The sequence below is a fragment of the Scomber japonicus genome, chromosome 22 (assembly GCF_027409825.1).
Source record: "Scomber japonicus isolate fScoJap1 chromosome 22, fScoJap1.pri, whole genome shotgun sequence".
Lineage (NCBI taxonomy): Eukaryota > Metazoa > Chordata > Actinopteri > Scombriformes > Scombridae > Scomber > Scomber japonicus.
Window position 1 is genome coordinate 21,236,289 of NC_070599.1, and position 24,374 is coordinate 21,260,662.

The following is a 24,374-nucleotide window of genomic DNA, read 5'->3' on the forward strand; positions in this document are numbered from 1 at the left end:
AGGCCCTAACTTTGAGCTATGGATACCACCAGAGGACACAAAACACACACACACAAACACTCATATATATGTAACTTCCTCGGCCTTGGACGTCAGAAACAAAACAGCGAGGTAAGTGTTGAAAAGTGAGGTTTCTATATATATGAGTGTGAGTGTGTGTGTGTGTGTGTGTGTGTGTGTTCATTGACGAGTCCGCATGGTTGTTTACTGGCAGTGGAACCACAGAGTAAAGCACACACACACTCACACACACACACACACACACACACACACACACACAGGCTGCTTCTGATTAACAAACACAGAGAGGAAGACATGATGGAGAACAAAAAACCAATTGTGGTACAAGACAGACCAGTAACACACACACACACACACACACACACACACACACACAGTCCTTATCAACACATACACACTCACACACACACTACACACTTCTAGATTTAATTAATGAAAGATGAACTATTATGAGGAGAAACGAAGCCAAACATGTTGTAATTCTGCATTTATAATCATCACATGACAATAATTTCACGGTTTATCTTCAACCGGTTGATTAAAAGATGATTCTCAGTCCGCTCAGTTTCCCCCCGAAACAAGGAGCGTCTTTATGTCAGAAGACTTTTAACATCTTTGAATAATCCAAAGCAATTTTTACCAGTGTTGAGTTTAAATTTCATTGTAAATTTCCCCATCGTGGGACTAATATCTTGAATACATCATCTTTACTGTACATGCTTGATACCATAGGATGTTTGAGGAAGAGGTTGTGATTTATATTCTAGTAGAGATAATTACAATTAATCAATGGAAAATTACCAATATTACCAAACTCTCTCTTGTTTCAGCCTCCAATGTGAGAATGTGTTGCTTTTATATGTCTTATATTACAGTAAACTGGCTTTTTGGGGGGTTTGGACTGTTTGGACAAGACTTTTGACCTTTAACCTTCCTGTTGTTCTCGAGTCAAGGAAGGAAGGGAGGAAGAAGGAAGAAAGGAATGGAAGGGAGGAAGGAAGGAAAGGAGGAAAGGAGGGAGGAAAGAAGGAAATAAAAAAGGAAGGAAGGATGGATGGAGGAAAGAAGGAAGGAATGAAGGAAGGAAGGATGGAAGAAGGAATGAAACGAGGGAGGAAGGAAGGAAGAAAGAAGGAAAGGAGGGAGGGAGGAAGGAGGGAAGGAAGGGAGGAAGGAAGGAAGAAAGGAAGGGAGGAAGGACAGACAGAAGCAAGGAAGGGAGGAAAGAAGGAAAGGACGGAGGAAAGAAGGAAGGAAAGGAGGAAGGAAGGATGGAAGAAGGAATGAAACGAGGGAGGAAGGAAGGAAGGAAGAAAGAAGGAAAGGAGGGAGGAAGGAAGGATGGAAGAAGGAATGAAACGAGGGAGGAAGGAAGGAAGAAAGAAGGAGTCAGGGAGGAAGGACAGACGGAAGGAAGGAAGGAAGGAAGGAAGGAAGGAGGGAAGGAAGGAAGGAAGGAAGGAAGGGAGAAAGGAAGGAAGGAAGGACGGAGGAAAGAAGGAAGGAAAGGAGGAAGGAAGGAAGGAAGGATGGAAGAAGGAATGAAGGAAGGAAGGAAGGAGGAAGGAATGAAACAAGGGAGGAAGGAAGGAAGAAAGAAGGAAAGGATGGAGGAAGGAAGGAGGGAAGGAAGGGAGGAAGGACAGACGGAAGGAAGAAAGGGAGAAAAGAAGGAACAGTTAAAGGACGACAGGAAGGCCAATTGATGATGTATATTGTCGACTAAATACTTAATCAATTAAGAAAGAAAATCCTTAGCTGCAGTCTGACACTCTGGAAAAACACTTTCCCAGGATGTGTAGGAAGTTAAGTTGAAACTTGTGATGACAAACACATTTTAAACAAAGACAACATGTGCTTCATTTCTGCTTTTGTTTATTTCTTGTGGAACAGCTCGTCATGTGTTGCTCAGTTGTAAAAGGAAGTAGGATTATCGTGGGAAAGAAATCTCTGGCATAAAGACTGAAGTTGACTACTATATTAAATGATATACGTTGATAGATTAGTTATTTATCTTTGTTCTAAGGCTGCTCAATTAATCGAAATTTGATCATGATTACGATTTAGGGGGCATTTCAAAACTAATAAAAATCGGGGGGGGGGGACGATTTTTAATAATAATAATAATAAGATAGAGCTCAATAACAAAGGTTTTATTTTGAAAAGCTTAGACCGGAAGCCACCGCAGCTCCGTTAGTTTGACAAAAGCTGAAACACACGGTAAAATGTTTTAACTGTGAATAAAAGTGCAGAGTTTCCAGCCTGCGTCAGACGATGCTGAGTTTACTGACTAATTATTAAAAAACCAGGAAGTGACGTGTGAACTCTATCGTCATGGTAACCCGCTCAGCTCTAATATCTCTGCACATTTTCTGCTGTGTGTTGTGTTAAGCGGCAGATAAAAGACTAATTAATTAAACCGAATGGACAATAAATGTTCAAGAAATGCAGCATGTTTCTAAAGTTTAAACAAAAATCGTTTTAATAATCGTGATTTCAATTTTGACCCAAATAATCGTGATTATGATTTTTTGACTACAACATTGTGTGTACCTGTTTGATGGCCGTCTCTCCGATCTTGTCCGAGTGTTTCCGAATACTCTCCAAGAAGTCTCTCAGCTGGGTCATGGCCGTGTCTCGGATCTGCGTCCTCAGTTTGGGGATGTTTTCTGCCATGATGGAGCAGAAGCGGTACTGACCCGCCCTGGGAAGACACGTGTGCTCCAGCTGCTCCAGTGTCCGCAACGCAGGGTAGTACCTTAAAAAAAAAAGACACTGCATTTTAAAAAAGGGGCCATTGATTGATTTCTAACGTGCTTGAACTTGATGTTAAAACTCAAACTTTTTGATATTGTTTCAAAGAGTTCACAGCCCGACTCGTTGGACTGCCAATTGAACCTGTGAGATTCTGGTTATGGGAGGAGATGCTTTGAAAAACTTTAAAAACAATGTCCTGGCTGTCAGATGGACGACCAGGAGCCAGAAAGAAAACACATAATCACACAGAAACAAAGTTAAACAAATCTGCAAGCACATGCACACACAGAAATACACTCAGAAACGCCTCGGGGATCTTTGGCAATACAATATTCTGCAAACACTTCAAATCCACTGCATCTCTCTCTCTCACTCTCTCTTTCTCTCTCTCACACTTTCTCTCTCTAGGAGCAGCCGGCGTTGGCTGACCTCTCGCTGCTCTCTGCGAGCCAAGCAGCCGCAGGACAGAGAGAAGTAGAAAAACACACAAACAAAACGACAAATTTATGACCAACCAGACTCCAGTCTACAGGTCAGGACGAGGGCAGGGAGGGAAACAGAGAGAGAGAGAGATAGAGAGAAGTAGTTTGTATTTCTAATATTTGTGCTGTGGCTCCATCTAGTGGTCATATAGTAGAACTGCTCATTTTACCGTATATCACAATTCATCATTAGTAGGTTTTAATTAATAGTCAATTCAATTCAGTTCAGGTTTGTTAGCACCACAGTTCAGTAATCTATTAATATATTGACAAAGCACAATGACAGATGATTACAAATAAATATGCAATATTCAAATATCAACAAACATATCAAATACAATATAGTAAGAGGCTTTCTTTTTAAATATCAATAATCATATGTTTGAAAGTGATGTAATTTCCCCAGAGCCATTCAAATATCTTGTTTTAGTATACAGTCAAGCCCGAAATTATTCATACCCCTTTTGGACATGCCACTTTTTGTTCAAATGTAAATAAAAGCTGACTGAAATATTTTTTTTACCACAATGATGCCTTTTGTACATCGTCTTTTTATCTTCTTGGAGACGCCTGTGTCACTTCCGGTCAAAATCAACTTGCTGGTTGAATAAAAGTAACTTTAAGTCAAAATTTGCCAGGGGTATGAATAATTTCGGGCTTGACTGTATATAACTTAGTATAATAGTATAAAATAGTATAATAGTCCAAAACCCAAATATATCCTGTTTATAGTGATATAAAAGAGAGAAAAGGGTAAAAAAAGAAAGAATCCTCATATTTGAAATGTTGGTGTTTTTGCTTAAAAAATGATTAAATGACACAATTAATTGGTTATTAAAAATCAACTAATCTCCGAAATCTACTGCAAATCTTCTATTTGATCAACAGAAACTGTATCATATGTATAATATTATCAATGGGAACATTACTCAGATAACGATGGTCCATACTAGGCATGGGCCGATATGAGATTCTGGTGGTATGATAACCATAAGCAAAAATATCACGGTTTCACTGTATGGCAGTATTTCAATTACAGCTCTAAAATGTTCCTAAAAGGAAGAAAAATAAAGACAGACATGTTAATCTAACCTGAATCTGTAATGACAGTGTGAGGGGTCGTGATACTCTACGCTGCAGCTGCACCACCTGAGGGATTTCTGACCAGCACTTCCTGTCTTTGACCAGACTAAAAACAGCTCATACCTTAAGAACGGTATGACAGAAAAGTTGGCAGTTTCGGTTATCGTGGCTTTTTCATATCACACTAGTATACCTTGAACACGGTTATCATCCCATGCCTAGTCCATACTAACTATGGTACATAACTATAATACCAGGGCCAAAGTGCTATGAGTGAATAATGAGGCCGGTGTCATATTGTGGAAAAGCCTTCTGCTACACATCAAATCTTTAAATATGAAAAGAGTTTATAAAAATCAAGTTAGGGTAAAAATACTAAAGTGATATTTGCAATGAAATAGTTTGTTTTGGTTGTTATCGTCTTTCTGATGTGAGAGAGTTATTTTTATTTTATTAAATTGAGTTGGTGTTATTCGGTCTTTTAGAGGAATGTGTTTTCTTTTTATGCTGAATGTCTTGAGCGTCTTTCTGTCGTCTTTGTCTTCTAACATCTTGGAACAATGTTAGAAATAAATGTTTTTACTTTTAAATTGTCTGTGTCTGATAAACCACAGATATACCAAATCATTTCAGCTCTAATAATAAACCTTTATAATAATAACTTTACAGTTTTTCCTCCAATGCAATACTTGTTTTGTCTATAAGCCAGTTCTGCACAACATTAAACACATTTCATCCATTGCAAAAAACTTCCAAAACACAATTTACCAGACATTAAAAACAATGCATCAACATTTCTTTGAAGAGTTGTCATCAAGTGTTTTTATGTTTTCTTTGGGAAAACACTTCAAATATCCTTAATTCTGTATATTGAATCTAAAAGAAGTAGATTTCATGTGTTTTACAGCTGGTTTTGTGACAGTTTGTTACAGATTTGTATCAAATGTTCTGTAATACAGTACCGATGTTCCCTCTGTGCTTATCTAATGGTGCTCTAAGCTCTTAAAAGTAGTGTGTTTAGAGCAGGGGTGTCAAACATGCGGCCCACGGGCCAGATACGGCCCGCCGAGGGATGCAATCCGGCCCACTTGCCATCCAGTGCTCTTTTCCTTCCTTCCATCTGTCCTTCCTTCCTATCTTCCGTCTGTCCTTCCTTCCATCTGTCCTTCCTTCCTTTCTTCCTTCTGTCCTTCCTTCCATCTGTCCTTTCTTCCTTCTGTCCTTCCTTCCTTCCATCTGTCCATTCTTCCTTCTGTCCTTCCTTCCATTATTCCTTCCTTCCATTATTCCTTCCTTCCTTCCATCTGTCCTTCCTTCCTTCTGTCTGTCCATCCTTCACTATCTCTCTTTCCTACCTTTCTTCTCTCCTTCCTTTTGCCTGTCTTTCCTTCCTTCCCTTCTTATTTCCTTATTTCCTTCCTTCCTTCTTTCCTTCCATCTTTTTAATGATCCGGCCCACATGAGATCAGATTGGTCTGTATGTGGCCCTTGAATGAAAATGAGTTTGACACCTCTGGTTTAGAGCATATATTGCTAGATATATGTTTTAAATGGAAGGCATGTGTGTGTGGTTTGATGGCAGTATAACAGTACAGTAGGTGTGTGTTAGGTTGTGGCATGTGTCTAAAAAGATTTTGTTTGATTTTGATTTTGTTCGGCACGAAGGCACTGGTACCAAAAAGAGTAAACACACCTTCCAGAAACCTGCGTGTCTTGGTGTGTTTACCCTTTTGATACCAGTGCTTTAGCCAAAAGTTAAGGCAGTTGTTTATTTTACGAGATGTGTGTAAGCAATGGAGAAAAACTGAAGAAACTGAGACCGTAGTTAACCTAACTGACACAGCCTCTCTATAATTTAGTCCTGAGGTTCTTTTCCAGTAACGACATCGCCCGTTAAACCTGCTGCTTGGTAGGGCTGGGCGATTATGGCAAAAATCCAAATTACAAATAATTGAACTTTTAACCTCGATTACGATTAATGAACGATTATCTCCACCCTTGATGAACAATTATGTATTTTCACAGTTTCTTTAGTTTAGTATTTTCCACTGCTGCCCTCACACTTGAGTATCTTTAGGGAGTGAAAGTAAAGATGTTTTAAGGTGTGAAACTGTGGTTAATGTCTAGTTTACTTGATTAGAACTATGTAAAGATCATGGTTTGGGTTCAAATGATCACTGGAGACAAGTTTTCAAATTCCTTAAAGATATGCAACCTTTGCTGTCATGGCAACGGTGAACACCACCATTAATTGACATAAGCAAGATTAAGAGTTTCTAAATGACGGTTTTGATTATTTTTCGATTAATTGCTCAGCCCTACTGCTTGGTGTCATAGAGACTTTTCTTTTATGTTGTCACTGAGAAATATAAATCAGCTCATTCTCTTCTGTCCCTTTGAGTGTGTTGTATAGTTGTTATATGCCAAATCAAGTGTTGTTCTCCCAAGTAGAATCAATTCTCCACGTCCGTCTCCACCTTTAAAACGCCCCAAGAGCCAAATATCATAGCCAACAACAAAGCCAACCCCAGCAACTAAGGCACTACCCCTCTTTAGTCGCACTTTTCTAGTGTATGTATGTAGTTTATGCCCCTCTAGTGGTGGTTTTGAGCCTCTTCAAAAAGGTAGGAGACTCCAGGGCAGACGCAGAACAAACTGAAGGGTTTATATATCTCTACTGGCTTGGGAAGGCCAGGGGAGAGAATGATGTCTGGGTTTCATTACTTAACCTAATGCCACCATGACTCAACCTCGGATAAACAACAGGAAATGGATGGATGGACCAAATAAGGTGTTACCCATGTCTCTAATTGAATACTCCCCTGCCTGTTAGGGTTAATGACTGGCCTAAAGTTACATGACCAAACACCCAAACCATCTCAGTAGATACTCCCATTGTCTGGTTACACACCACCCTATTTAAACATGGTTTTAGAAGTGTTTTCGGATTACCCTGATGAAGGCTGCAAGCCAAAACAGGTTAGTCTAACAATAAAGTTGTTCTGTACTACAAGTGTCGCTGGAGCTTTGACCTTTTTAAACACAGTCAACTAGGCTTTACACGATCAGGATTTTTGGGGCCGATCAGTGAGTTTAAATAAACCGATCACCGATCCGATCACGTCTTCTTTATCCACGCTCCGTTTCTTAAACTTGGCATGCTCCTCCTCGTGTTCCCTATCCAGGTAAATTTGTGGTGTTCAAACATTTTGCAGATGTGTCCCCACGAGGTTCTTTAGTGTTGCACAGATTGCAAATAGCTTGTGTTTCATCTGTCTACCCACAACACCCACATGTTTGTTTGAATCTGACAGCTCATGATTCAAGATTCAAAAAACTTTATTGTCCGTCACATCGTGACAGGGCTCAAAACTAACTGTCGGATTCAAACAAACATGTCGGTGGTGTGGAACTTCTTCAGAGTAAATGAGACAGATAAAACACAAGCCATCTGCAATCTATGCAACAGGAGCATCTGCAAAAAGTTTCAACATGACGACATTGATCGGATCGGCGAATTAAGACATTATAGCCAATCTCACAAATTGCATAAAATGCTAAATATCGGCCGATCAGATCGGCGTAAAGCCTACAGTCAACCCCTTAAATGTGACTTTGCAGGTAATGGGTCAAGATCAGGACTCGTGGTTGTTTTGCCTGCGAGCCTCAGTCAGTTATATCTGCATTTCAACCACAAGATGTGACAGTTTTGACACTCAAACTGAAGATGTTGTATGATGGCAAAAGTATGATGGAAAATGAGTCTATAAACACAATTAAAACAGAATCGCTGACGTACCTTTTCGCCCTCATTTGCTCCTGAAGTTTGCTGTACATCTCCAGGACTGAAGGAAGCAAAAAGACAAGAGAGAAGTTATTGTTTTACGAACAGGTACGCATCTTCTTCTGAAAATACCTTAAATCATTTAAAGCCTAGACTATTGTTGACAGCATTTCATTTGCTTCTTCTTACGTAAGTTAATCAATCAAATGAAATAAGAAGAAATAAAGTCTCACTTAAACCCAGAGGTATTGCATATTAGTTGTATGTATGTTTTTAATGTTACCTGGTAAGCAGTGCGAAAGTTTGTCTATAGTTGTCGCAATGTTTCTCTGCTGCACTCGACACTGTTTCAGCTCCTCCATAGAGTTCATGAGCTGAAGGGAGAAGAAGGAGAAAGTTAAGGAGTCTCCAAGAGTTAAAGTCCTGATTGGACTGCATTTATATCTGAGTCAACTTACGTCTTTGCCGTCATCCTGAAGACTCTTGTTGGTCTCGATCACCTGACTCTGAGACAGTTAAATAAACACATTAGAGAGTTATCAATTATTTCCCTCTCTCACCTCCCGTTTCCCTCCTTACCTTCAGTTTCTGCGCCTCGCCTCGCACTTTGAGCAGCTCTGTGATGGAGTCGACGAACCCCTGGAAGTGATGGTTACACATCTTCTCGATCTCCCTGTCGTGGTTCCTGATCCGCGCGTCCAGCTTGTCCATGAACAGGCCATGTTCCTGACCATCGTACACCGACCTGGAGGAAAAGACAAGTCGGCAACAGGTAAGAAACAGCTTTTTTAATAATCTGACGTCTACGATTACTCATGAAACTTAGATAATAACCATAGAAACTCAGCTTTATCTTTGGTTTTTCCTGGACAGTTCTACTTCCTGTTAGTCTACAAAGCTTTTTAGACCAAATACCTCGATATCGATACAACAATATTATAGAGATGACTGTTGATGCTTTCACTAAATATTTACACTATGAAATCTTTGATAAATAATCATCAGTAATGTGGATATAATGAAAAAGTGTGTAAAAGGTAAATAACAGAACAGCTAGAACAATCTGGTAAGTTCAGAAAATTATATATTTTACTGTAATGCAGCTTTAAAACCAGGAAAAGACGACTCTGATGACATATCGCAATATTACAATATCCAAAATCTAAGACGATATCTTGTCACATATCATATCGATATAATTTTAATATGTTGGCCAACCTTATGCTGAATTACACAAATTAGCTTTTTGTGCATGGCATAGAATATATAATCCCACTTCCACAAAGTTATCTCCTTATATTTTATGCATTATTATTATTTTTATCAATTCCTTATTGTGTTTCATTGTCTTCTACTTTCATCTTTTTAATGTCAGCCTTCTTACTGCTCTCTGTGTTGTCTTTGCTTTTTCTGTCAAAGCATTTTGTGAACTATTATTTCTATTATTATTGAAACATCTTGCAAGAAAAAACTAAGTAAACAGGTAAAACATATTTATTCCTATATCCTGGAGACTAGAAAGAGATAGAAGGATGAGAAGATGGAGAAAAAAAGGAGAGTAAAGACCTTGACTTGACTTTATTTTCCTACTAATTTAACACTCAGAGACAGAGAGCAGCGTGTCCACTAGTTGTCCACCAGGGGGCAGTATTGCACTGATAATTACAACACTGCTGCACAATCACATACATTCATAACAGAGATGCTATAAAGAGTTATTATTCTCTGATGCAAAGAGAGGACAAGTTTAATGCCTTGCTTGAGGGTATTTTCATGCTTATATGGGAAATTACAGCATATATATAAAGATATTTTTAACGTTTTAAAATCAGCAAAAAAGTCAAATCCTGCTCCAGCTGCCACTTAGAAAGCAAAACAACACTCAACACTTAAAAAGCCTCCATCAGGGTTTTTTTTTTCCTTTTCTGTCCACTAAAGTGCTGCCGCTGAGAAAATGAACCTGAAGGCATCAAAGTGTTGCTGAGAGCGAAACAACAGCAGACGAGCTCCGTTGGTGGGTTTTTATTCACACTCAGACAAATCTGTATTTAGCTTTCACAGCACACACAGAAAAGGGTTTGATAAGGTGATATAAGGTCTATTCTACATCAATCGTCTGGTAAGATGTCGATTACGAGTGATCCTAATCATTGCAAACTGTGATGAGAGTTAATTTAAGTGTGTGAGAGATTAACAAGCTCTGTAATTTGATTCATTTGGTTAATTGACCTCCACTAAGTACATTGGCTTTAGTTAATTAAGTTAGTTAAACACTACAGCTGGACATTTGTAACTGATTTATTTGTCAGTGGATTAATTAGGTGCACAAGAGCTGCAGGTGTTTGGGGTTTGCTATAAAGAAGACGTACTGTAGAAGTTTTTAGTGATATAAAAAGAGGAAACCAACCAAACTCTGTTTCCTAATGCAATCATTTTTTAATTCAATCATTCAATACATGTTTTCTGCTGTTTAACCTAAAAAACAAACAAGTTTAGAAGAATAAGGCTGCGTTCACACTGCAGGCAAATCTGATTCAAGTCCGATTCCTTCTCAAATCCGATTTTTAGGCCTGACTGTCCACACTGTTTTTAGCAAGTGTCCAAATCGGATTTGGCTCTGTTCAGACTGGGCCACATTAATGACCAAACTGACAAGTTGCTGTGGCAACGTCATCAGAGCGGAGGCATCATCTAGCGCGTATTGTGTGATGTCATAATTGTGACAGCAACAACAAACCCTCGAGCTTCTCTTGAACCAAGCCATCTCCCCTAAGATTAAGACTTTGGTTTGGTCCTCTGTCCATGGACTGATGTATACGTCCTCTGTTGCCTCCAGTGATATCACCTAGCAACAACAACTGGAATAAGTGCGAGTCTGGTGTCGCATAGAGTGACATAGCGTAGAGACGTAGCGTAGAGACGTAGCGTAGAGACGTAGCGTAGAGACGTAGCGTAGAGACGTAGCGTAGAGACGTAGCGTAGAGACGTAGCGTAGAGACGTAGCGTAGAGACGTAGCGTAGAGACATCACGGACAGTCAAATCCGATCTGAGTGTTTGGAGATGTTCAGACTCATACACATCTGTCCAAATGAGATTTGAAACTTCCTCCCAAAGGTGGTTTCAATCTGGTTTGCAAAAATCGGATCTCATGTTATGACTGTTCAGACTTCATAAGAGCCATCTAGTTCCAATCTAGATGGGCTAAAAATCGGATTTTGGCTTGCAGTGTGAACGCGGCCTAATTTGATTAATTTTAATCACTCAGTAATTTATTAAACTTTAAGTCTCATAAGGACACAAATATCTAAACAATCTAATATGAGCCTGAGTCTGTGTGTGTGTTTACGTTAAAGTCTTGTAATAGTCTCTGTAATAATCATCACAGTTCTTCCTGTGTTGTTTCCTGTCCAACACACACACACACACACACACACACACACACCTGAGTATACGGCTCCGGCTCCAGCTCCAACCCCACCCCCCACCCCCAACCTCCCCCCAGCCTTCCTCCTGTTGACCAGGAAATGCCCAACTTGTACAATAGAGAGCAGGTCTGACGCCACGAAATGCTTTCTTTAGACACACACACACACACACACACACACAGACACACACACACACACACACACAGAGACACACACACAGAGACACACATTGTTGTACTTAATTATTGTTTTAGTTTTATTTATTTCTCTATTGTTTCTTTATCTGAAGTCAACAAACACATTGCTGGCTGTGTGTGTGTGTGTGTGTGTGTGTGTGTGTGTGTGTGTGTGTGTGTGTGTGTGTGTGTGTGTGTGTGTGTGTGTGTGTGTGTGTGTCTGTGTGTGTGTCTGTGTGTGTGTGTGTGTAACCTCTGCCCTCCATAAACATATAACCCTTTCTACATTTACTCACTAATAAAATGGATATGAATGAAAGCACACACTGATAGTATAACTAAATGAATGAATGAATGACATCATCAGCTCGTTACGTAAATATTAATAATTATGGATTTAATTTAAATGATGCTTTAAATCAAAATGATGAATGAGGATCAGATGAAATGTTGTTCTGCTTCCTGGTGAACAAACAAAGAAGAAGAAGAGGTTTGGTGAAAGTTAAAATAATCCTGACTTCATTCCCCCTGTGAAGTCTCTAAACAATAGCTGGTTTCCTGACAGTGTGTGTGTGTGTGTGTGTGTGTGTGTGTGTGTGTGTGTGTGTGTGTGTGTGTGTGTGTGTGTGTGTGTGTGTGTGTGTGTGTGTGTGTGTGTGTGAGCTAACTTTAGCAGCGTGTGTGTTTTTAGTAGCGGCGGCCGTTTGCAGTTTCCACCCTTAGAAAAAAAAGGAAAGAAAAGAAAAGATATGACGCTCTAAAGTGAGAGTGCTTGGTACCGCCTGCCACGGAGAAGAGAGGAGAGCTCTTTATATCTGAGCTTGTTTGTACAGGTCTGTTTCTAAAAGCAGTCCGCCTGATGTTCTATAAAAGATGCAAATGAGCTGTGATAGAAATATAAAAAGACTAAAGGCTCTGATCAACCTCCTCACGCTTCTTAAAATAAGTGGAATAAAGGATTTAATCACATCTTCAGGTCTTTAAAAGTGAAATACTGTAAAAATAGTTCAAATGGGTTGAAAGCTGGATACTTTCATCAATACAGGGTCATAAAAGTACTAAAATAATAGAAATACTGGATATTTCCATGACTTTAAGGTCATAAAAAATTTAAATAGTTGAAATACCAGATTTCTCCACTTCAGGACCATAAAGACACTAAAGTAACTTAACAATACTGGATATTTTTGTCACTTTGGGGTCAAAAAAGGGGAAAATAATTGTAAAACTGGATATTTTTGCCCCTTCAGAGCCATTAAAACATGAAAATAATTGAAAAACTAGATATTTTAATGACTTAAAGATCATAACAAAATGAAAATGGTTGAAATAACAGATAGTTTTGTCACTTCAGGGTCCTAAAAACATGAAAATAATAGATATACTTTTGTCACTTTGGGGTCAAAAAAGGTGAAAATAATTAAAATACTGCATATTTCACCACTTTAGAGTCATAAAAACACTCAAATAATAGAAAAACTGGATACTTTCTCCACTTCAGGACCATAAAGACACTAAAGTCACTTAAAAATACTCAATACTTTCATCACTTCAGGGTCAAAAAAATTGAAAATAATAGAAATACTGGATTTGTGTCACTTCAGAACCATAAAAACACTAAAATAATTGAACAACCGGATACTTTCATCTTTTCAGAGTCATAAAAGTACTAAAATAATTGAAATACCAGATAGTTTTTCCACTTCTTGGTCCTAAAAACATGAAAATAATAGGAATACTGGATACTTCCTCCACTACAGGACCATAAAGACACTAAAGTAACCTAAAAATATTGTATACTTTCGTCACTTTGGAGTCAAAAAACTTGAATATAATAGAAATCCTTGATATTTTCACCACTTTAGAGCCATAAAAACACTCGAAATATTTTAAATACTGGATACTTTTAATTGTTAGAAGGTGTAAAGTTGTTAAAAACATTAATAATTCTGAATTCATTCTTGTTATTTCTCTAAAGCCACCTTAAAAAAAAGTCATTAAGTGGCTTCTAAACGTCATTAAAATGAGACTTATCATAGCCACTGCTTCATTTTTAAGGGTCACACAGGAAATAAAAGGGACCCGCTAGAATAAATGATGATGTTGAAACTTTATTTAGATGCGGATTACGTCGACAGAAGTTCAGACTAAGTTGTTTGCAGCGGCTCTTTCAGGTCAACCGATGTTTAACATGCTAAATATTTACATATCCACTTCTCTCTCTCTCTCTCTCTCTCTCAGACTCTCACTCTGCTCTTTGTTTAGTGTCTGTGATTTCAACAAGGGGGGCGAGGGGGGTTAGGGTTGGGGGGGGGTATCATTTTAAACATGTGAAGTATGGAGGGATGCAGGATTAGAAGGAGGAGGACTGGACGGACGATAAAATGAGAGAAAAGAAAGGAGGAAAAAAGAAAAGATGGAAAAGTACAAGTTTGAAAACAAGGAAGAAGTTCAAGAAAGCTGATCTCAGTTATGACATCATCACTAACAGCTGTGTGTGTGTGTGTGTGTGTGTCTGTTTATGTGTATGTGTGTGTGTGTATGTATGTGTCTGTTTATGTGTGTGTGTGTGTGTGTGTGTGTGTCTGTCTGCTCTATGTGTGTGTGTATGTGTGTGTGTGTGTGTGTGTGTGTGTGTGTGTGTGTGTGTAGGGAGAAGCTGCTGACTACTTGACAGCTGGCTAAATAGGATCTTAACCCACTTAAGCTGCATGTGTGTGTGAATGAATGTGCGTCTTACCAAGTACCATCTGATGACTCAGCAGGGTGTGTGTGTGTGTGTGTGTGTGTGTGTGTCACTCCCTCTCTTCTTCTCTCCACTAAGTTTCAACCCTTTCAGACACAAACAGGATCTCTTCTTAGACATAAATACAACATGATATGATATTAACACCTGAATCAGAATCAGAATATGTTCAGGATTTAACCAGAATATACTCAAATTAATGTTTGTCATGCATTACTTCTGAAAAACATACCAATAACCAAGAATAAATTAGAAGAAAAAAGAATAATAATAATAAAATAAATAAAAATAACCAATAATAAATTAGAAGGAAAATAATAATAACAATAATAATAATAATAATAATAAAATAAAATGAATAAAAATAAAGCATACCAATAACCAAGAATAAATTAGAAAAAATAATAATACTACTAATAATAAAATAAAATACATAATAATAATAATAATAATAATAATAATAATAATAATAATAAAATAAAATAATTAAAAAAAAATAATAATAATAATAATAACAATAATAAAATAAAATAATTAAATAATAATAATAATAATAATAATAATAAAATAAAATAATTCAATAATAATAATAATAATAAAATAAAATAAAATACATAAAAATAATAATAAAATAAAATAAATTAAAAAAAATAATAATAATAAAAAATGAGTAAATAAATCAATTTAAAAAAAAGAATAAATTAAAAAACAGAAAAGAAAAAGTGGATAAACAACAAAAACAAACCAACACAAAAATACCCACACAATGTCAAACAGACAGAAAGCAAATTAAAATACAATACTACTGAATTATCATCCATCATTAGCTCAAAATATAATGCTCTTATTGAATGAACACTATGCCAAAAAAAAAACAAAATTGCTCATAGAATTAAAAAAAATGTCTAAGTGGTGTAACCATAAAAACTTTGTACTAAACAATTCATGATGCCAAAAAAAAAAATACTCAAAACCTAAACTATACTCTTGGCGGTCAGTATTCAAGTTAAGAGTTAAGTGGTTGCTATGGTTACTACTACAGTTCAATATACTGTGTGCATGATTTTTAGACCTGTGGTGAGCGAGACGTCCGAGCAGCATTTCTTCTGTAAGAGTTTAATGGACGCCCGCCAGCCAATCAGAAGTAAGCATGTTCCACGGTTATAGAGCAACACACACACACACACACACACACACACACAAAGCTGCCCTGTTATTAATGGCTAAATCTGACAGAAACCCACCGCTGCACGCTGTTTAAACACAGGGTGGAGCTCCACACACACACACACACACACACACACACACACACACACACACACACATATATACACACACACACACACACGCTGACTGGAGTTGACAGATTAGATTAGAGGGGACGCAGGACACGCAGCGCAACTGGAAATGAGCTCAGTAGAAAACAAACACAGATAAGAAACAGGAGCGATTGAGACACAGTTTGTGAGTCAGTAACGAGCCGGAAAACTCATCTAACAGGTTTCTAAAATTCATGCTGAGCTTAGATTGAAATCTTTGTCTTCTAGGAGGTATTTGGAGAAAGAAAAAAAACACCAATAAATGTGTGTGTGTGTGTGTGTGTGTGTGTGTGTGTGTGTGTGTGTGTGTGTACATACTGCTTATATTCTGACTTATAATTAGTCTCTACACCAATTCCCATTCATGAATTCAATTCATCAAGGAAGGAAGGAAGGAAGGAAGGAAGGAAGGAAAGAAGGAAGGAAGGAAAGAAAGGAGTAAGGAGGGAGGGAGGGATGTAGGAAGGAAGGAAATTAGTAAGGAGGGAGGGAGGAAAGGAGTAAGGAAGGAAGGAAGGAAGGAAAAGAGTAAGGAGGAAAATAGGAAGGAAAGGTGGAAGGAAGGAAAGATAGGAGTAAGCAGGGAGGGAGGGATGCAGGAAGGAATGAAATTAGTAGGGAGGGAGGGAGGGAGGGAGGGAGGAAAGAAGGAAAGGAAGGAAGGAAAGGAGGAAGGAAGGAAGGGAGAAAGGAAGGAAAGAAGGAAGGAAGGAAGGAAAGAAAGGAGTAAGGAGGGAGGGAGGGATGTAGGAAGGACGGAAATTAGTAAGGAGGAAGGGAGGAAGGGAGGAAGGAAGGAATGAAGGAAGGAAATGAGTAAGGAGGAAAAGAGGAAGGAAGGAAGGAAGGAAGGAAAGGAGTAAGGAGGGAGGAGATAATAAAAATACAAATACTAGATATTTTTGCCACTTAAGGGTCTAGTAGTCTCTTAAATATGATTTGCAGCTTCTCTTTATTGCATTATTTATTATTATTTTAATAAACTAAAGAGTTCATTAACAAACATCAATCAGTAGATAAACTAATAATGTAAATAACTGCAGACACATCATCAGTTTTATCCAGTTTCACTTCCTGCTGCAGCTATAAATTAACAATTGAAACAACAGCTTTAGAAGATCAGAATAATTAATAATAATAAACTTATAATAGAAGTGATGAAGGATAAAATACACTTAGGTCAAGCTTTTATTCAACTTCATCTTTTCTCCTTATTTTTACTCTAACTTTTATTATTTTATCCTCTTTTTTCTCTCTTATTTATTAGATTTTTAAACATTTCTTATCACTAAAGGCTGATTTATACTTCTGCGTCGAGGGAACGTGTTGATTACACAAAGCAGCACTTCATTATTTATTATTATTATTAAACTATTTAAATCTACAGAAGCCATTTTTCAGTCTGTCACTCCAGATTCTGGCAGACCTGCTGCTTCCTCATTTGCTCCTTTCACATCCTTCATTACTCTTACTGGGGATTTCCACCGGGTCCGTCAGCGGCGCGGAACGGCTGCGCTACGGTTTAGCTCCGTCCTCGGCCCGGCGTCAACTCACACCGGCAGCGTTACAGCAGCGGAGCGGAGCATAGCATGGTAGAGGAAGCTGCCTTTTAAAATGAAGTTGCACTGTTAACCCTCCTGTTGTCCTCGAGTCAAGGAAGGAAGGGAGGAAGAAGGAAGGAAGGAAGGAAGGAAGGAGGAAAGGAGGAAGGAGGGAAAGACAGAAAGATTGAAGAATGGAAGGAAGGAATGATGGAAGGGAGGAAGGAAAGATGGAAGGACGGAAGGATGGAAGGAAGGAATGATGGAAGGGAGGAAGGAAAGATGGAAGGACAGAAGGATGGAAGGAAGGAATGATGGAAGGGAGGATGAGAGAAGGAAAGGAGGAAGGAAGGAAGGAATGATGGAAGGGAGGAAGGAAAGATGGAAGGACGGAAGGATGGAAGGAAGGAATAATGGAAGGGAGGAAGGAAGGAAGGAAGGGAGGAAGAAAGGAGGAAGGAAGGAAAGACGCAAAGACAGAAGGATGGAAAAAAGTAAGGAAGGAAGGAAGGGAAGGACGGAGGAAAGGAAAGAAGGAACAGTCAGAACAGACGGGGTCAATTTGACCCGGGAGGACGACACAAGGGTTAATACAGAAATTACGGCAGCCCAATCAAATCCGAACGAATGCTTTTAGTCTACCGTAATTACTGTAGTAGCAGCCCAATCAAATCTGAACAAGTGCCTTTAGCCTACCGTAATTACTGTAGTAGCAGCCCAATCAAATCTGAACAAGTGCCTTTAGTCTACCGTAATTACTGTAGTAGCAGCCCAATCAAATCTGAACAAGTGCTTTTAGTCTACCGTAATTACTGTAGTAGCAGCCCAATCAAATCTGAACAAATGCTTTTAGTCTACCGTAATTACTGTAGTAGCAGCCCAAATAAATGGCCCGGTTTTGTTAACTTGCTCAATTTTGGTTGATTTGGTAATTTTCTTAGATTTTTGTGCTTATGTCATGTGTCAGTAGCTACGTAGCTAGATTGAGTCTTTATCTGTCTGTTTTATTCCTGTTTGTTGCTGAAATACGATCGGGAGGCTGCACGGGTTGTTTTATTTTGAAAAACGGAAGTTTTATTATGCCGATTCAGTGTCGGACTTCCTGTCTGGTGCGATCTGCTCTGTTGAGCTTGTCGCGAGTTGGAAACGGCTCCATCACGGCTCTGCTGGGACGTTGCTGACACCCTGCTGAGACGTTCCCGGTGGAGAGACACTCCCAGTGCCCAGTGGAAATTGGGCTTTACGTTTATAATCACATCTGTCTTAAGGCTCATCAGCGTCTCGGTCCTGAAACTCTCTCTGCGTTAACTGATATCGATTATAAAACAACCACCTGATCGACCACAAAGACGACGCTCGGAGAAAAGAGAGAGCATTAAAATAAAAGAGTAACGTGAACACAAATTGCTCTCTGACTGATTATCAGCTCTTTTAAAAATCTTGAATATTACAGATCATCTATTAAATATTTGCAGTTTTTTTAAACAGAGCCATGAATCACAGGCTTTACGCTCTTTATATAACTTTCTTTATTTATTTATAGAGCACCTTTAACCCTTTATAGGACACTCATTGAAAGGAAGGAAAGAAGGAAGGAAGGAAGGAAGGAAGGAAGGTAGGGGGAGGAAAGAAAGAGAGAAGGAGGGAGGGAGGAAGGGAAGAAAGAAGGAAGGAAGGAAGGAAGGAAGGAAGGAAGGTAGGGGGGAGGAAAAAAAGAGAGAAGGAAGGAAGGAAGGAAGGTAGGAAGGTAGGGGGGAGGAAAAAAAGAGAGAAGGAGGGAGGGAGGAAGGGAAGAAAGAAGGAAGGAAGGAAGAAGAAAGGGGGATGGAGGAAGGAAAGAAGGAAGGGAGGAGAGAAGGAAGGGAGGGAGGGAGGAAGAACAGATGGAAGGAAGGAAAGGAAGGAAGGACGGAGGAAATAAGGAACGAGGGAGGGAGAAAGGAAAAGAGGAAGGGAAGAAAGAAGGAAGGATATTTTGGGATATTTACAGAAGTTACCAAATATAATTATTTGCCCAATAAAGGGTTAACCCTTTAACAGGAGATACAGACTCTTTAAGGAGCATGATTGGTAAGGTTGTTGTTTAATTGTATACGAGCCTTTCATTGGTAGAATTAAAGCTTGATAAAATGATAAAAATCAGTTTAGAAACTACTATGTGTGATATTAATGACCAGAATGTATAATTTTTCTATGTTAAATAACACATTTAAGTGTTTTTACCATTATGACCATTTTATACCTTAATAAGGGCAACACATCCTGGTGGAGATACAACTGATAAAATCCAAAATATATTAAAAACATGAGTGGAAATGTTTTACTTTGGGTGCAAATGACATAACTAGTGACATCAAATTAGGATTTTTTACATCTAATGTTCCATCCTGCCTGTTTAAGGGTTAAAAAACAAAGTTCACAAAGTGCTTTGACAGACAAGACACACAACATAGAGAGAGGTAACAAGACTTATTTAGATTTTTATTATGAATCCTATTTTATCCTATTTATATTACATGTATTTATTCTTATTTTCTCTCAAATTTTTCTCCCTTATCATTTTTCTCTTATTTATTTTAGCTTTTTTTTTGTTTTTTTTACATTTTTAATCATTTATTTTCTCTCACATGCATTAAATTCTTCTATATTTTTTCCCTTATCGTATTTTATTCCTTTTCTTTACGTTTTCACTTATTCAGTTTTATTATTATTATTATTATTATTATTATTATTATTATTATTATGAGCTTATAAATGACCTGTGAAGCACTTTAAACTACATATTAACCTGTGTGAAGGTTATTTATAAATAAAGTTTGACTAATTGATTGATACAAATGAAAAGGCTGCAGCTAAATATAGAGAACGCTGAAATCCACAGCTCCAAACATAGACTGTGCTACTACATTTAAAGTGTGTGTGTGTGTGTGTGTGTGTGTGTGTGTGTGTGTGTGTGTGTGTGTGTGTGTGTGTGTGTGTGTGTGTGTGTGTGTGTGTGTGTGTGTGTCATCAAAAGTGGAAACACTGAGACTCAGAAAGCAGAAGCTGGAACAAATGAAACATCGCAGACAGAAACATAAATAAACACTCATCACTCGTTCTGAGCTCCGACCGGCACTCGAGAGCAGAATGTGGCACCCAAAGGTGTCAAGTCGTACAACCAACCAACACTTCAAGCTTTTTAAACCGGACTAGAGGAGAAAACTACTGACACTGAAGGACAAGAATGAAACCAAACTCCCTCTACTCCACAAACACCTTTGATAAGCCTTCAACTGCTTGTTTCCTCTTCGGACAATCGGTTCAAAAAGACACGAGGACGAGGAACAAGGAAGGAAGGAAAAGAGTAAGGAGGGAGGGAGGAAAGGAGGAACAAGGAAGGAAGGAAAAGAGTAAGGAGGGAGGGAGGAAAGGAGGAACAAAGGAATGAAGGAAGGAAGGAAAGAAGGAGGGAGGAAAGGAAGGAAGGAAGGAAAGGAAAGGAAGGAAGGAATGAAAGAAAGGAGTAAAGAGGGAGAGAAGAAGGAAGGAAGGAAAGGAAAGGAAGGAAGGAATGAAAGAAAGGAGTAAAGAGGGAGAGAAGAAGGAAGGAAGGAAGGAAGAAAGGAAGGAAAGAAAGATAGGAAGGAAAGGAGTAAGAAGGAAAAGAGGAAGGAAGGAAAGAAAGAGTAAGGAGGGAGGAAGGAAGGAAGGAAAGAAAGGAGTAAGGAGGGAGAGAGGAAGGAAGGAAAGGAGGAAGGAAGGAAAGAAAGGAGTTACGGTCCCCCTGGAAACATTTCCGTTTTCATCTAGTTTGTGAATATTTTTAACATCGATGAAGGTGTTTTCTGAATTTGTAGATGTTTTGGCATTTGCATGTGTTATGACCCTTCTCGGCCACCGTACAGAGGGCTACATGTACCTACGCTGTCGGTCCGACGCAGAAGCATAAATCAGCCTTTATTTTATTCTTGAGTTTCTTCATGAAATAAAAAGCCCCACATATTTTTAACATACATTATAGTGCGTTATAAACTATTTAATATCAGCTTAGAATTTCTATAGTGCTGATTAAAACTGAAGTGTTACCAAAAAGCTCTTTATCTTAAGAAAAATTAAGAAAATAAAACCAAAATTAAGTATTTATGTGTGTCTGTGTGTCTTAATTATTTCTAATTTCATAAAAACCCAAAATGTTTAATACAAAAATGTGTTTAAAAGTTTATCTGAAGCTGATATGAGGCTTCAGCGTCCAAATGAGTCAGATCAACAGGAAGCACTAAGAGGGAATTTGATGCTATAAAGACAGTAAATGTGTCAGATATCCACTTGATATGTGACTAACTCAGACTGATGAAGCTCAATAGAAGCTTTTAGATGCATTTTGGGCTCATCGCTACCATTAAAGGCTCTTTTAATAACCAGTATGAACAGACGGACCAATTATAGGAAAAACTCAGATATCAGGCGGACTTGAGAAATTGTGAAACTGATCCTTTAACTAAGATAACTAAAGAAAATCAATCAGGGTTATTTTTAAAATGGACTTTGACATTTTCTATATTTTGGCGAGTCTGGCTTATATATAAACACAGTGTTGAGGAGTAATGACTTTATTTAAATAGGCCTTCAAAATAAAAGCGTCAAATAAATTAAAGTTACTGATGAAAATATTGATGATTATAAAAAAGGAGGTTACATCTGAAGTCAGACCTTTAATATTTTATTCATTTTTTAAATATTGAACATGTTACTGAATACATATATTGCTGCTTTTAATTCTATAGCAACCATAGAACACGATCTGTATCCATAGCAACCATAGAACACAACCTGTATCTATAGCAACCATAGAACACGATCTGTATCCATAGCAACCATAGAACACAATCTGATCTGATAGACCTTTAAGATTTTACTCAGGAGGGTTTTTTCCTCATTTTTTAATATTTAACATTTAACTGAATACATATATTGCTGTTTTTAATTCTTTAAAATCAATATTTTTTCTTAAATTTAGTAAATAAATCATGATGTGAGGTTATATGGAGCACACTTGGGCTTAAATGGAGTCACAGTACCAATTAAACCCACTTTATTCATCAAATATCTTTATTTTATATTCCAAAATTTCCAAATGAGAGATCAATGTTGCTTTATAAGAAATGATCTCCCTTATGAATCATGTCAGTATCCAACATAGATTTTGCTCTTTAATGGATACACTTACCCCTAACAGCTGGAAAACATTGGTTAATTGATTTTAAATAGGGTTGTAAATAGTAATGGGTAACCTTGGCAACGCTGTACGCGTATATACAACATTGCTCTTTATGTAAAAAGCTGAACAGGAACAAGGCTGTGACCCATTTCAGGTCCAAATACAGCTGATGAAGTGCTGCATCCACCACCACCACCACCACCACTACCCTCCTCCTCCTCCTCCCATCCTCCCACTCTTTAATGGGATGTGAAACCATGTGTAGCTGGCACACACACACCAACGTGAACAGAAAAACCCATTCAGAGAGAGAGAGAGAGAGAGAGAGAGAGAGAGAGAGAGAGAGAGAGAGAGAGAGAGAGAGAGAGAGAGAGAGAGAGCAGTTTCCACTCCATTATTATTATTATTGAGCAAACACTCTCCATGAGAAGTCACTTTAACAAAATAAAAGCATGACAAACACCAACCAGTGTCATCATCGATAAAGCAACTCATTCATTACCAACACACACACAGAGAGAGAGAGAGAGAGAGAGAGAGAGAGAGAGAGAGAGAGAGAGCAGTTTCCACTCCATTATTATTATTATTGAGCAAACACTCTCCATTTTAACAAAATAAAAGCATGACAACTATCAACCAGTGTCATCATCACTAAAGCAACTCATTCATTACCAACACACAGAAAGAGAGAGAGAGAGAGAGAGAGAAAGAAAGAGGCAGGGCTCCACACACACACACACACACACACACACTCCTTCATACATATATTGGGTGTTGTTAGCCACCTTAGCAGGCTAACTCTACATTACAGCTCAGCCACTAGAACATTCCTCCACACATGTTGACTAACTTAAATATAAAGTGACCCACCTGTCAAATAAAGAAAGGGCCAAAACCAAAAACACCCTCCCCTCTCTCACTATGAGCTCTGCAACCAGTGAGCTGAATGCTAATGGTAGCTCAAGTTGCTGAGTTGCCCCCTGTGGACAAGTTGTCCAACTTTTTTGGCGACAAAAGCAATGGAAGAGGATAATGTCAAAGTTAGAAACCCGCACACACACACTAAGAGATACACAGTGTCAAGTTTTAAAATACTCAAGGTTTATGTTTTGCTAAAAATGTAGCCAAGCATAGCTGCTGTCCGATAATGGAAGCAGGCGTCGTTAAAGTTTTTTGGAGCTAGTCGCGGCTAGCTCCAGAGATTCCAAGAGCACCGGGGATTCGAATGTGGCTGACGCCGCCCAGAGAGCGCTTTCACCCGGGTAAAAAAAAAAGGACAAGGACCCCCCCTCTCGCCTGGAGGTACTCACCGGAGTGTCGGGCCGATACAGTTCGTGTCTGTGCTCTCGATCTCCCGCAGGATTCGCTCGTGTTCCGCGGCTGTCTCCACACTCGCCATCCTGCATGTTGCTCTGGTTTGATTCAGGAGAAGCAGGAGGTGCAGCAGGAGGAGCAGCAGGAGGAGCAGGAGCTGGGTGTCTGGCTCTGAGCAGGAGCTCCGTGCGTCATGCAGGAGGAACCAGAGGGTTGGTTTGATGTTGGTGTGGTGCAGCCCGAAGGAGCGGAGCTTAAAGATGGACATTTAACCCCTTAAGCAGGCAGGAATGAACAAAAAAAAAGGGAAATAAGATGTTAATTATTCTTTTTATACACTTTGGTGTTATTACGTATCTCATTTGCACCTAAGCTTTTTATTTTATACAACTTTAATTATGTTTAGCCTGTCTATTAGAGATGGGATAACACTTATGCTACAGGTTCAAATGGTTTTATTTTAACAGCTTTAATGTACTTTGGATAGTTCTGACATTAATATATAATTTTTCCCTCATGGCTCAA

The 24,374-nt window shown here is 38.5% G+C and overlaps 1 protein-coding gene across 1 annotated transcript in view; it reads right to left on the reverse strand.

The window, feature by feature from the left end:
* The window catches only part of exoc6b (exocyst complex component 6B), a 100,699-nt gene extending 76,586 nt beyond the window's left edge, over positions 1 to 24,113 (reverse strand). Inside the window, exons 1-6 of the mRNA XM_053343151.1 lie at positions 23,846 to 24,113; positions 8,707 to 8,872; positions 8,586 to 8,633; positions 8,411 to 8,501; positions 8,143 to 8,188; positions 2,575 to 2,779 (exon numbers count right to left, since the gene is read on the reverse strand). Of these exons, the coding sequence (XP_053199126.1) occupies positions 2,575 to 2,779; positions 8,143 to 8,188; positions 8,411 to 8,501; positions 8,586 to 8,633; positions 8,707 to 8,872; positions 23,846 to 23,934 (645 nt within the window). The 5' untranslated portion in view covers positions 23,935 to 24,113. The remainder of the gene's footprint in view (positions 1 to 2,574; positions 2,780 to 8,142; positions 8,189 to 8,410; positions 8,502 to 8,585; positions 8,634 to 8,706; positions 8,873 to 23,845) is intronic.
* Between the last annotated feature and the right edge of the window lie 261 nt (positions 24,114 to 24,374).